Below are 13,730 nucleotides of genomic sequence, written 5' to 3' on the forward strand. Positions count from 1 at the left end.
CAATTCCAAGAATTCCCACAGGCAATAGAGTCCTACAGTAGCCGTGCCCCTAAAGTTGGGGTGTCCCCGCCGTCTTCTGGCCAGCATAGGAGAAATTCCAACTATATCACAGTGGACGTATTAGGTGTACGTAACAAATGACTTCCGTTTACTTACCTGTGCTGGCTGGGGTATTGGTTCTGTTAAATCCACTCTCTCCGCATAAGCCTGAATCAGGGCAAATATGTCCTTAAATCTGACTGCATCCTGGAGTTCACGCAGCTGCATGTGCGGGTTAGTGCTGCCTCTCTTTGTGTACATCCAGTGCACGTACTTGGAATTTATAAAGTCTTTTCTCATTGCCCTGGAATATACATCAATGGAGTGAAATCTTCACCAAAGGGGTTGTGTATCCAATAAGAAACGCCATTGAAATTATAATACAATGTGCACCACTGGCCAAGACTGTTAGTACTTAAAGGGGCAGTAAAGCTTAAAGATAGATAAACCCCCTAATTTCTATGGGATCATCTCTACAACTCATCCTTGGACTATTTTAGTTTTAACTTTAGTATTATTCATTATCGACGAAATCGGAACCTTGAAAGTTTGAGGTTTAGCTTGTTCCCAGCCGCAATACATCTTGAAAATAGAGGATGTTTATAAAATAAAGCTTTACTATCCCTTTAACTGATATAAAAAATAAAGAGTGCTTTGTAGTGTAATGTACAAATGTAATTGTACGGGGTTTTTTTTGCAGTTAGTGAACCAGTGGTTAGCTGGCATGCTCATGCACTGACGCAGTGCAACAAAAAAGGAGGAAAGACTGCACTTTTTGGAAGCATGGATCGCCTAGGTACAAAAAACAGCATTTTTCTACCTTTTGTGTTTGGAGGAAAGCATTTTCATCCATCCCTATTTCGAACTGCAGGAGTTCACCGCTGTTAGGAACCCAGACATGTCATGTTTGTACACTTAAATTAGCTAAGCTGAACAGAACAGATACAGCAATTTGGTAAAAATAATAATAAATAATGATACTAATTGAATTTAAGTTTATCCAGCTTGCTTAAGAGGAATATATGTTATTTTTGTGACCTGTGAATGTGTAGGAGAAGTTACAAAAAATTATGTCTAAAGTAATAAGATCCAGGTTTTGTGGACATCAAATGTAATCCTGCGGCTTTAACTACTCGGCCCTTCTTAGAGGACAAGCTCAGTGAGGCTCTATGAAATGCTTCCACAGGTCACTCCCTACGGAAGATGTACAACTTGTGATGACTCTTGATAATCTTCCATGAGGCTTACTAGAACTCCCTTGGCCAAATTGGCCCTTCATCCCTAGAGCTGGGTGAACTGATGCGGACTAAAGTCCAACTCTCAAATCAACCCGAAATGATGGGGACGAAATAGAAGGTTGACACAGAAAAGAAAACTCAAGGTCATCTGAATTGGAGTTAAAAAAAGTGTTATGCATCCTTAACACACAAGGAGAGATTAATTATAAAATCATAAACATTGAACCAATGGGTTTTTTAAACTATATTTTCTGTACTTTGATTATATGGTTTGTAGGTGCGAGTCTGTCTTTCTATAAGGTTCTCACAGTTTTGGCTCCTATAATGCCAAGCCATCTCTCCAGGGTGTCTCCGACACTACCCCCCAGCTGTTTCTCCTTTCCTCCATGCATTTGCAAGGGGGGTACCACATAATTTAAAGGAAACTCCCATGCATTGAAGTGCATATGATGCCTGGTGCGTCCCTTTAAGTAATAGCAGGCATGGATACTGAGGCCAAATAATTCCAATAGGTACCATCAATGAGGTGTACATTGTAGCATGTCTTTAATTCATTAAAATCATTTTAATTTCCCTCTAAAGAAAACTTCTCAGTAAAACACGCTCCCCATCTGTGTATCATATACCTTATTTGAGATTGTCAGCCCCTGTATTATTTATATCTATCTTACCCTCCAACATGCTTGGAAGTGTAAAGCCATAATCATAAGTTTCCTGTGTGATTTTAGTTTATCCACTGGAAAGCAGACATCAAACAACCTTAGTAGCAGATACATCTTTAAACTCGACCACATATATTTAATAAGAGTATGGTTGTAGCAACAGACAGACACTCACATGGGACTCTCTGTAGTAGGCTTGATGGTTTGAGATGGGAAATTCGCTTCTGCTATATCGTTGAACCCAGAATTACCAACGTTTTTCGCTAGCTGAAAGAAGAAGCAGCTGTTATCATGGGAAACAGGTGATTTAATGAAAGTTTCATTTATAGTACAATACATTTATTATTTCTATTGGCATATTAAGGAGACAAAGCATGCTTACTAAGAGCTCAGAGGTTCCAAGTTTATCCAGTGAGAGAGACTGAATACGTGAATGATGTACACCAAGCTCTCGATGAACTCCAGAACACTCAATGCACGTCAGGATACCAAGGTTTATGGATAACCACATAGGATCTGAAAGATAAACGGACATCAGTGGTTCAACGATTTGTAGAGTGAGAGAGAGGCACGCGAATCATAGGGGAAAAAACACCTATGTGTGTCCGCTCTTTGTATGAATGGTGTTAGCTACAACATGGTAACCTAAAATGATCAGCTCTGGAGGAGCTGTCTGTATAGAGATAAAATAAATAGAAAAGTTACAGTTTTTTCATGTTTTCTTTTTTTGTGCTGATAAGGTCTTATAAACGTGTTCAAGGCAATTCAAGTGTTTGAAAGGTAGCTGAAACTACTTTGCCCTTTACAGGCATCATTCGCAAGTATTCCCTTCCTTTAGTTGATGGTTTGGTAGGTTAGTTTAGGATTTGTTGAAAAAGAGCTCAATTTCAAAGATGCTGCCATTAGTAGTAGGTCATTACCATCTCTTTATTCTAATCTGCGCTTCCAAAGTGGCGCCAGCAAACATTAAATTAGAAAAACAAACAATGTTACTGTATATTTTAATAATTACAAAATTGCAAGCTCTTATCAAAGCCCTAGGGACAGTTCCGATAGCCTGGATCTCCACAACTAAAGCAATACTAAAGACTAATAAATATTTGATGCTGAGCGTTCTAAGTAAGAGCCAACATCTTTTCTTTAAGGGAAAAGGTAAAGATTTAGTAAAAAACCTGTATCATACATGTCAAAATTTAATTGCCCCCCTAAACCTAATAGTTGGTTGTGCCACCCTTTTACATTCCTATGGAGGGATTTTGGTGAGCTGGCAGCAATTATTATCAATTCAATTTCAAATCACAATTTAGCTTTTACTTCAGAACTGTAAGGAATTTCCTCTGCTACCCCATCACCTGTTTTCTTTAGAAGTAGTGATTGACCGTCTCAAACATCCAACACAGGTGACTGGATGTATGTATGGGATGATGTGGGGCAGCAGGCCACCAGACTGGTGTGCCTGGTGGCCAGTCCGGGCCTGCAGACAGCGGAGGGGGCAATGCGACATAGCCCTGGAGCACCAGCATTTTAGGAAAGTAATTCTTTATTTATTATTCTTTTGTGTGGAAATTATAGAATTCATACAAAAACGTGCCAAATACTTTAATACGCAATCCGTGTTGGTGGCACTGTACAGGACATTATACTGTGCCTTTAAAAATCGTGTTCATAAAATGTTTTTACCTATATGACCCTCTTAAAAGTTTGTTATTTTATATATATATATTTCTCTTTTCTTTTAATGTGTAGCAGGGCAGAAAAGATCCACAAAGAGCAGCTGTGACGACTGTGCCTAAAAAAAATAATAAAATGAGTTTCTCTTTAGAAACGCTGCACCTGCTCGTGCTTCAGCCGAAAAATAAATAAACTCAAGTGGATGGGAAGAGGATATGTTCAGTTTTGCAGCAATTTAGTAAAACGGCAATAGAGCCGCTAATTGCTACTTGTGTATAACCAACTTTATGGATCGTGATCATGTACTTGTGCAGTAAATATGAGATGAAAGGGAGGGAAAAGAACATATCTTGCCATACCCGTGCTATCAGAATACCCACAAACGTTCAGATATTTTACTAGGATTGGCCCGGGAGACCATGAGCCAGGTGCAAGTAATGGCTGTAATTTTCAGGGCTGATTTTATTCTTAGCAGAAAGAAACAAAATAACACAAACACTAACATACATACAGTATTTACTATTTAAATGAAAATAAACTACATATAACAGAGGATAATGTCTGTTGGATCTCCTCCAACCTGGTCCATGTAGTAAATAGCTCTTTTTGAAAGGCGATGGTTGCACCGCAGGGGCAGCTGATCTTGTTGGCTTGAGAGCATATGCTAAATACTAGCTCTTAACTATGTTCCCCCTAAGCTGTGCGTGCGATAAAAAGAAATGTATTTGCGGGGGACTGGACTGCCCACCCCTGGAGGAGCACGGCCCTTTGGGGAGATCACGGATCTCCCTCTAACCGGGCCAAAATAAAGGGAGGTCTGTTCTCACAGGCCTCTGTTTCGCTGCCCCCTCACGTTGCCGCCGTTTATTGTTGCAGAGTGCCAGGGTACGATGTCAGGGTAGTTGACATTGAGCTATGACATCACAGCAGTTGACAGGTAGTTACCTGGAGCACCGCAGTCACAGCACACAGAGTTCCCAGGCATCCGTCGAATGTCGTCAATGATAGCCTTGGTGAGCTCTTCAATGCTGTTCTCTTCGCTGGAACGAGCTTCATGAAATGCCATGTTCAAGGCTTCCTGTTTACTGTTAGTCAGCACAGAAATCCATCTACAACACAAGGTGCCCAGCGGATGGGTGATTTGGCTCCAGAATGAAGAACAGCAAAGCAGTCATTTTTTTTTAAAATTACCTCTTAACTTCCATTAAAACTAAGATTCATTACAGATATTATTCCACAAATAAAATGTATTTAAAAGTATAAATGTATTTATATACTTTTTAACTGATTTCAGAAACAAAGCTCAAAGCCACCATAACTGTGGATGAAATATTACCCAAAAAAGTCTAGAGACTATTGTCCTATAAATAATAATAGTGTAAGTTTTTTGTAACTTTAGCTAGATAACAATTTTAGTATGTTGGGTACTATGTATCTTTTTGTTTTTCTAAATAACTGTGTTATTTTGCAAGAACTATTGTGGGGCCGAATTTTAAATCTGATAATCACCTCGGCAACCAATAGAATGTTCATGCTTTTTGGATTGTTACATTTGTCCCTATGGTGACCCCCAATGTTAAGTGTATAAAAAAAAAACCTTGGCGTATAAGAAGAAAAGTGATAAGGTGATGGTGTCATGGGGACAGTTTATTTTAACCCCTTAATGACAAAGTCCGTACATGTACGGGCACAAAATGCATTGTTTTCAATGGGTTTTGGGACCGCCCATTGTCCTTAAGGGGTTAATTCAGTTCTGAAAGTACATTACACAGCTGGCTTCATAGAGGAGACCGGTATGAATCTGATGGGGTGCTGTGATCTGACACGGTAATGTATGATTAGTGACCACACTAAATAATAGAGGAGGACATCCACCATATTTTCCCTTATTTTCTGAAAAATTCAGGTATTTTGGTAATTCGGTTGATTTGATCAAATAATTTAAACACAGAAGTATGCAGTATTTCACTACTGGAATATCGTGATAGCAGTTTGACCGTTTCTAGGTTAAACTCATCACGTCATGCAATGCAACCCTGGTCAAAATGCAATCTCTGGAAGTCCGCTTATCCGTCTTACCCAGCGTTTTACACAAAGAAGTCGTTCAATGGAAAAGGATTCCTATTGAAGGACTGAATGAAAGAAGAGTCGCTCTTCTAAGTCGGATTACAGCTTCTTGCTATTACTTACGCGATACAGTCCTGTTCATCTTCTGCTAAAAAATGGTATGTTCGGTTATCTGGAAGAGAAGAACAAAAGATGCATTTCATTTTTAATAAATATAATTTTCTTTGTTTAGCTTTACATTTTTGGTACTGTATCAGAGAGGCTTTTCAAGTCCTGAATGGTTCTGTTTAACCAACCGCGAGGGTGTTAGATAAATGGAACAGCCTCCGATCATAAATGGTAGAGGATGAAATAGTGAAGGAATTTAAACATGCGTGAGACGGACATAAAGCTGTCCTGGATCTGAGACAAGACAAAGCTTGATTAAGGTCTGAGTCTCTACATCAAGAAGAACGAGCAGACTAGACGTGCCGGATGGGTCTTATCTGCCGTCAAGTTCTAGGTTTCACAAAACGCACTGAATGGGTATTGAATTATGTTTGTGCATTCCAGAGGATTCTGATGTTCCAAAAAGGGAAAAAGATACTCTTTCCCCCAAAATTATCTTGATGTATATCATCACAGTCCTAACCAGCAGACAAATAACAGAAGTAACTCATATACAGAAGTAACTACATAACATAACAGCACAGCAAAATCTTAATGCTTAATGTTATTTTGCTTAGGGCTTAACCCGTGTTCTTATGTATATCAGTACAGCTTGATCTTTTGGCTCAAATATCTTGAAATCTCACAAAAAAGTCCCAATTATAATATGCTTCAGAGACCATTAAAACAATAATGTTATTTATGAATGTTCCAGCCAACACAGTCACACTTGGCTTCTAAGTGGTGACATCATGTTCCCATCTAAATTAAAAAAAGGAAGTGTGTGACCTCACAATGCCCATAATCCCTGGCCAGGCTCTTCATCACTAGGATCAATTACCAGGAAAGACTCCAATAAATGACATATTTGGGCTGGCAAAGCTTATAAATTATTAGTAATAACACAACCATTAGAAAAAAAATGACCCAATCGACTGGTGCGTTAACTATAATTTTTTTAACCCTATCCTTCTTTAATGCCCTATTGGTCTAAGTTCTCCGGGTACATATAAAGGATAATCCCATGAATCGTATACGTACGTGATATGAGGTCAAAGCATTTTTTATCCTCCAAATTCGGCTTCACTTGACATGTCAGTAGGTTTAACTTGGCCGGTTGTCGATTTGGCTGCAAAAACACAAAAATGATAATAATCAATTATCTGCTTTCCTCCATTTCCATATCTGGGAATGTCTCTTATTGCTCTTGTACTAAACCAAATAAATCGTACAAATGGAACAGCTTTCTGTAGGTATGATAAATACCGATATAACATGGCAGGATTGGGAAAAAATAGCAGTATACAGACTGATAGATATTAAATATAGATATTAAATATATATATATATATACATACACACATACTGTATATGACATCCATAGATATAGAATACTCAAAATGTTGGGCACCATAACTAAGTTTTCAACCATAGCTCTTCGGATTTCCGTCTACTAGTGTCTAAGTTGAGCGGTGTTCTTTATAATCAGATATTCAGACATTGTGTTTTACCATTTGTGGGATGAATTATGCTGTTGGGCAAAGCAGGATGTCTCATACCGTTCCATGTGCGATGGTCAGGTAGCAATTCTTGACGGAGCATTTCCTTTTCTGCCAAACCTTTCTGAGCCTGGGTACCAAAAATATACAAAACCACGATTATGCTTGTACTGAAGGGACTTGACAAGAACCTGTTATGAAATCTGGTATAGACAATTCACTTCCACACGCTAGTAAATGGAATTCACTCCATTTCCATGTGCTGGAGCTGAACATCCTAGTTCATGTCATAATGAACTTCTAGACATTAGATTCCAACATCACAGAATTTCATTAAACCAAACAGAAGAATTGTGCACAACATCAAGCATCCCTACTGTCTGGTGCTGCTTCATGACATCAAAGGTAACAATGCAGATAGTTGTGTCATAGCAGGAAAGATGAAGTCAAAGAAAAGAGGCATTTATTATACCTTTTTGCTATCAGGGGAAGTTATTTAATATAGCTACAGATCTGTGATAAAGAACACGAGAGGTTATCAAATCTAAAAACTACAAAACACAATACAAAATTAATTAAGCTAAAACATGTTTTATTTATTGCTAAAAACAATTAGATCATCTTTGTCAGAATGGAAATTCCAGTGAACTTTTTTTGTTGTTGTCCAGTAGACCATGTCCTTTAAGGGACACATCAGCCATCTTATGTCCTGATACCTGAGAGGTTCCTTTACATTTTCTCGGTGTAAAGGAAATCTATGGGGGTATTCTGCAAAATCCCCCAACATGCATTTTCCTCTTTTCATACCCCTAGTTCACTGCTGTGCTGGAGATGTGTTCGGCTGTCAGCTCCACACTCTGGATTGGGTCTAATGACATCCCCATGCGTGTGCACAGAATGCGCTCCCATTGATTTCAGTGTGACCACTTTCCTGTCAAGCAGCCAATCAGTGTTGAGCATACCTGGGAACTCTCTGGGTTTGATCCGGAGAACCTCGGGAGAAGCACCACCTCTCCCGAACCCTCTGGGGTCGCGGGAGTGGGTTCTTGACATGCCCCACTTCCTGCCCATTTCCCCTTTAAATGGGGGTGTTTCCCGCAATGTCAGCAGGAACCCCCGTCCCCGACATCAGCGGGAATGTCCCCGACTTCAACATGACTGCCCACTGATGTCCCGCAAGGGCAGGCTTCGGGTTGTTTAGGGGGCTCCCTGGGACACTGAAATGTCCCGGGGGTGCACATATGTTATTATTTGTATCATATAGCAGTTGCAGCTTTATTACTTCATACATGCATTCTGAGAAACGTGTACGTTATCAGCCGGGGTAGTCAAAATATGTTTGTGTGGGTACTAGAACTCCCAGAATGCACTGCTAGTGAAAGCCTATCACTGTATCATGGGTATTGTAGTTTGACAGCTGCAGAAGCACAGAGCTTACTCCTGGAACATTGAATATCGATACAGCATTGTAATGATACTCCATTGGCATATACAATACAACATACCCATCACTTTTCTTGTACAAGTAGCCGTGTTTTTCTGTCCCGTATTGTATGTTTCCTTGTAACTGATGCATGCTGTATACGGCTTGTCTGCTGCTTATGGAATCCTAGAGGAAAAACATTACTTTATGAGGAAAGAAAACCCTGAATAATAATTATCCAAAGTGGGAGCCACAAGACAGGTGATGTTATGGTGGTAGTAATGATGACGCAGAGGAAAGATCTTTGTAAAGGTGCTGTTCCACTTAGACAGAACAATAATGCTCCCTCTGGTATGTTAGGTTGCTCTTTTTTGAAGATTTAGTCACAAACACTATTTCAGATGGTTTTTGGTTTCTACGGCAATAACCTACCGATGCCTGCTTGTGTTACACAATAATATACAATATAAATTATTTCTGGCAAAGATTTGGGCTTTCAACAGTACTAAGAAAGGATGATGTTTCTGATGAGGCATTTAAGTACAAATGTGTTAAATTCAGAGTAAGTGGAACAGCACCTTTAAATATTTAAGCTGCATGCAGGAGAAATGGAATGGCTCAATATGGAATCGCACAAAAATAAGTATTTTTTTTAAAAAAGGGCCAGACACGTCAGTAGAGGTTGTAACCGGCATTGTGTGGAGCTCTGCTTCTTGCTTCAGAACAGCACTCATGGAAAGCGAGTGATGTCTTTCAACCGAGGTGGTACTTCACCCATATTTAAATTGGCAAACCGGTGCTAAAAGAGCTTATGGCCAACCCTGCCGTAGACGTCAATGATAATTCTAATACACAACACGTAACCCAGTATATGGCGCCGCTCACTAGAAAGAAAACAGACTCGGTTCCCATCTGCCGCTAGGTTCATTTCCCTGCGATGAAATTAGTTACAGACCCTTTTGATTACCTTTCCTTTAGATAGCATGAACATTTCGGGGCAATAACTATATTTCTAATATAATAGTCTTATAACTGGGTCTGTTCCCTAGCAACGACAAGCTTCTATTCCATAGGCAAAGCAGGGGTCTGCCTAGGGTATTTTTTTTTTTACATCATGTGCACAACGGCTATTTTGTGTTTGACATATAAATGTAAAAGAAAATGAACATCAGGTTACATTAACACACACAGAAGACTAAATGAAAAAAAAAAAGAAAAGAAAAATGGCTTTTAGGTAGTTTTTATGTTCAAACGAGATCACTGACACCTCAGTGCAAATATGCAGAGAGCTTTGGAAATGCCAGATAGTGATATTTACAAACGGATTGTGAAAGCGTCATGAATGGAAGGAATGAAATCCATAAATTAGAGAAGGGGGAAAAAAACAAAAATCGATCAACTTACTCTTCTGAGCTTTGGAAAGCGAGGGGGAGAAATCGGAAAGAAAAAATAATATTAGAGAAGAACTCTGTCTTTATTAACCCCTTTTGGTATCAAAGACTCCAATGTATAGCCAGCCACCAGATTCCAACGCCCATACATGATGGAGCATGAGGGCATTGGTATTCTATATGGGAATAAGAAAGTCGCTCATCCAAATAGCAAAGCCAATACATCAGGGTGAAAACATGAAAGCTATACAGTCACTGTCAAAAATGTTCAGGGTCCATATCAGCTTAGGCCTCTGCGCCTCCACTCCATCATGGTAACGCCCCAAGGTGCCACCATGTTGAAAAGCACACTTCTTTTTGCCCAAGGGATACCAAGTACAGTTCCCCAGGGACCCATGCAGCCGTATAATTTCTGTGGGAATGTTTGGTAAAATAGGTGCTAGAGACAGATGCAAAGGTAAAATTACACTGTGGGCAATCAGGGACTTCGGCCTGAGCCTTATAATAAATGGTGACCTGCTGGTGAATTAGGTACAGCTAACCTACAGTATCCTGCAGCAGGATATCTAAAATATTAAATAACTATAACAGCAAAAAGGATAACATGTTTGGATGAATTGCACTCATTTCGCCTGCATTTATAACTCGAACTTATAGCTCCCGGTTCCTCCTGCCTCCTTCCATCCACTGGTCAAAGAAGCAGCTGGAAGGGAGAGGGGGCTGGAAAGAAATTATATAGGTAGGGGTCCTAATGGAGTCACACACATGAATATAGAAGAATTAGATCTGCGGGCTTATTTAGCCAATATGTTCAGACATACTTCATAGAGACGAATGGAAAGGAACAGGAGAAAAGACATTATAGCTTTACCTCTTTGGATTCAACCTGTAACGTGGGCTTCAGCAGGTCTCTCAGAGAACATAACTGCTTCTTCTCTTCGTCCTGTCTGCTCTTGATCTAATGAACAGACACAGCAACGGCAATTATTAGAGACACACAGCATGTGCATATTGTGGCGGAAGGGAGGGATTGTTATCTTTAATTATTTTTCATTCGTCTCATTCATTCGCTTTCCATAAGGTCAACTCTCCCACACCGTTTTACCAGTATGCTATGCAAGGTATTGTCCAAGAACCTGGTTCTTAAAGGATTAAGTAAATTAGTTGTTAAGAAAAAAAAAAAACTAAAAGCAATTAAGCTGAAATTTTTCCTGGAGGCAGTTATTGTATATTTGCCATACATTAAACAAAAAAATCCTTAAAAGCAGGACTTTATTGTGCGGCGATCAGTCACTGGTTAAGCTTCTCGAGTCTTCTTATTGAAGAGGATTTTGTCAAATAAGTCTATAGTTTATGAGATATCCCTTAGTATTTATGACCGTCGATAAGGGAAAGGGTTTCGCTGTTGAAAACATTGACATTAAACATTAGACAGCTGGGGAAACCATACCTGGCTCGGCGCATGTTGTTTAACTAACGGCTACAGTCAGGAGGGGAATGGCTTGCGGTTCCGTTATAATCCTTAAGGCAACGCAGATATAAGGGGGGGCAGGGAAATCACATCAGCAATATTTCCAGGACTCATACACATTGCTGACCAGTACAACAAGTAACTGATCCCATGCTGTGAATGAATAACCAATTCATCTCACATACAAAAAAAACTGTACTTTACTTTTTTGGGGAAAAAAACATAATGTAGGGGTTATCTATAAAAGGTATTCCGGTGCAAACGTTTGAAAGATATGACAAATATAGATACAAATCCTCCTCCCAATGGCCCGACTTACAATATTTCGGCAATGGTGTGATAGTAACACACATTGAGTATGTTTAGTGACTACCCAAGTATGATACAGGTACAGTAATGTATGATATGTGAATTCCACTTAAGATTCAATTTACAATGGAACGTCGCAATTAACTTACCGAACATAACTCCATTGTAAATCAAGGGATACCCGTAATCCCTAAGTTTTTTTTTCTTGGCTTTGAATTAAAGAAGCTAGAGGGCAAGTTGAATCTTCAGCAACCAATACTTTAAAGTAATGTTCTTGGACAAACGTTTATTTCTGTATGAGGATCTTAAAATGGGATTCCTATTGTTCAACCCACTCTATAACCCACTCTACCCAGCCACCTTCTTAGATGACTTAATGATAAAATACAATATCATTATATCAGAAGGATGGCAGCATAAATCACTACTACGGAAACATGAAATGGCGCCACAGTTCGGTACTGCGGGACAGATTTTCTTTAAAAATATGAGGAAAAAGACAACAATCTTACATTTAATTGCTGAGCTTGTCTCTGTTTGAAGCTGGGAAACCAGCTGTTTCGGGAAGGAGCACAGTATTTTTGAAGAAATTCCCTGTTATTATCTCTGTCTGTGAAGTACAATATCTCGCTGCGGTGTCTGGTGATAGAGAGGAACCTGACCTAAACCACAGACACTTTCTTTCTAACCGGAATTCTGCTAATCAATGTCAGTGGAGGAAGTAGAGAAAATAAATATATATATATATATATATTCATACATATACATACATATATACACACAGACACAATGTACATACCTTCTGTACCCTGATAAGGTTTGTTTGACTACTGTATTACGATTGCTTTTCTTATACCTCCCTTTTTTTAAACTTGAAGTCCAAGTAAATATGTTAGTATTATATAAATGCATTTTACGTGCACCAAATAAAGCCATGACATCACACCGCATTACTAACGTGTGCTAAATGTTTGGACACCAGCTGCCCAGGCACACCGGCTGACACGCTTTCATTCCGAGATATAACAATGGGGTCTCACTAAAAGACTTTGCAAGAGAGTGTTGTGTCTCAGCTTGTTGACTTGTTGACTTGACTATACATTATGAAGAGCTTCTTGAGCATTTATGATCTTCTGCTGCAGCATATGCCACAGAGATCATCCTTACTCAGTGGATTCCTAAGATCACTTTTGGATCTCCTGACCTACACTAGTGCTCAACGTCTTCCTGTTCCTAAAGGGGACAGCAGGTAAACCCCCACCGAGGTCCACCGCAGTCATTCTCTGCACATGGAATTGTGGATGTGGAGCTCACAATGCGCGTTCTTAAGCATTCTTGAAGCCAGACATAGACAACAGATGATTCATCTGTCCCAAGCCAAATCGTTTCCTGCTTTTTTTGCAAATTAAATATCCCCAGAGAGGAAGAAAGTATTAAGGTAGGAGTTAAGGTAACTGCTCCAGGTAACAAGGGAGTATTTTAATCACCCATTCTGGAAAATTAAATAACTTTTTCTAGCCCACCGCCACCTTCACTGCTGACCAGGGGGATATCCTCTGGATTAGGGGCTAGTGTGGTGTTTCTTAACCAAGCTAAGCACTTGTCACCTTCAGTTAAAACCGAGCATTAAAGATTACACGTTTCACATTAAGATCATAATCCTTTTTTAATAAACTGGACATCACGGTGCTCTCTCCATTTAATGTGTATTCAGTGTATTTTTTTGTGGTCATGCCCCCAGTGTAGATATACCGGTATTTTTCTTTATGGATCATCCAATAAACTTTACATTTTAGTCAATATATTTCTAGCT

The 13,730-nt window shown here is 39.4% G+C and overlaps 1 protein-coding gene across 3 annotated transcripts in view; it reads right to left on the bottom strand.

The window, feature by feature from the left end:
• The window catches only part of LOC128471190 (arf-GAP with SH3 domain, ANK repeat and PH domain-containing protein 2-like), a 55,226-nt gene that overhangs the window by 8,868 nt on the left and 32,628 nt on the right, over positions 1 to 13,730 (bottom strand). For all 3 annotated transcript variants that reach the window (XM_053453066.1, XM_053453067.1, XM_053453065.1), the window contains exons 9-17: positions 11,009 to 11,095; positions 8,829 to 8,932; positions 7,384 to 7,453; positions 6,866 to 6,953; positions 5,801 to 5,849; positions 4,556 to 4,719; positions 2,322 to 2,455; positions 2,115 to 2,206; positions 157 to 343 (exon numbers count right to left, since the gene is read on the bottom strand). In XM_053453066.1, the coding sequence (XP_053309041.1) occupies positions 157 to 343; positions 2,115 to 2,206; positions 2,322 to 2,455; positions 4,556 to 4,719; positions 5,801 to 5,849; positions 6,866 to 6,953; positions 7,384 to 7,453; positions 8,829 to 8,932; positions 11,009 to 11,095 (975 nt within the window). The remainder of the gene's footprint in view (positions 1 to 156; positions 344 to 2,114; positions 2,207 to 2,321; positions 2,456 to 4,555; positions 4,720 to 5,800; positions 5,850 to 6,865; positions 6,954 to 7,383; positions 7,454 to 8,828; positions 8,933 to 11,008; positions 11,096 to 13,730) is intronic.

Source organism: Spea bombifrons, chromosome 13, assembly GCF_027358695.1.
Source record: "Spea bombifrons isolate aSpeBom1 chromosome 13, aSpeBom1.2.pri, whole genome shotgun sequence".
Classification (NCBI taxonomy): domain Eukaryota; kingdom Metazoa; phylum Chordata; class Amphibia; order Anura; family Pelobatidae; genus Spea; species Spea bombifrons.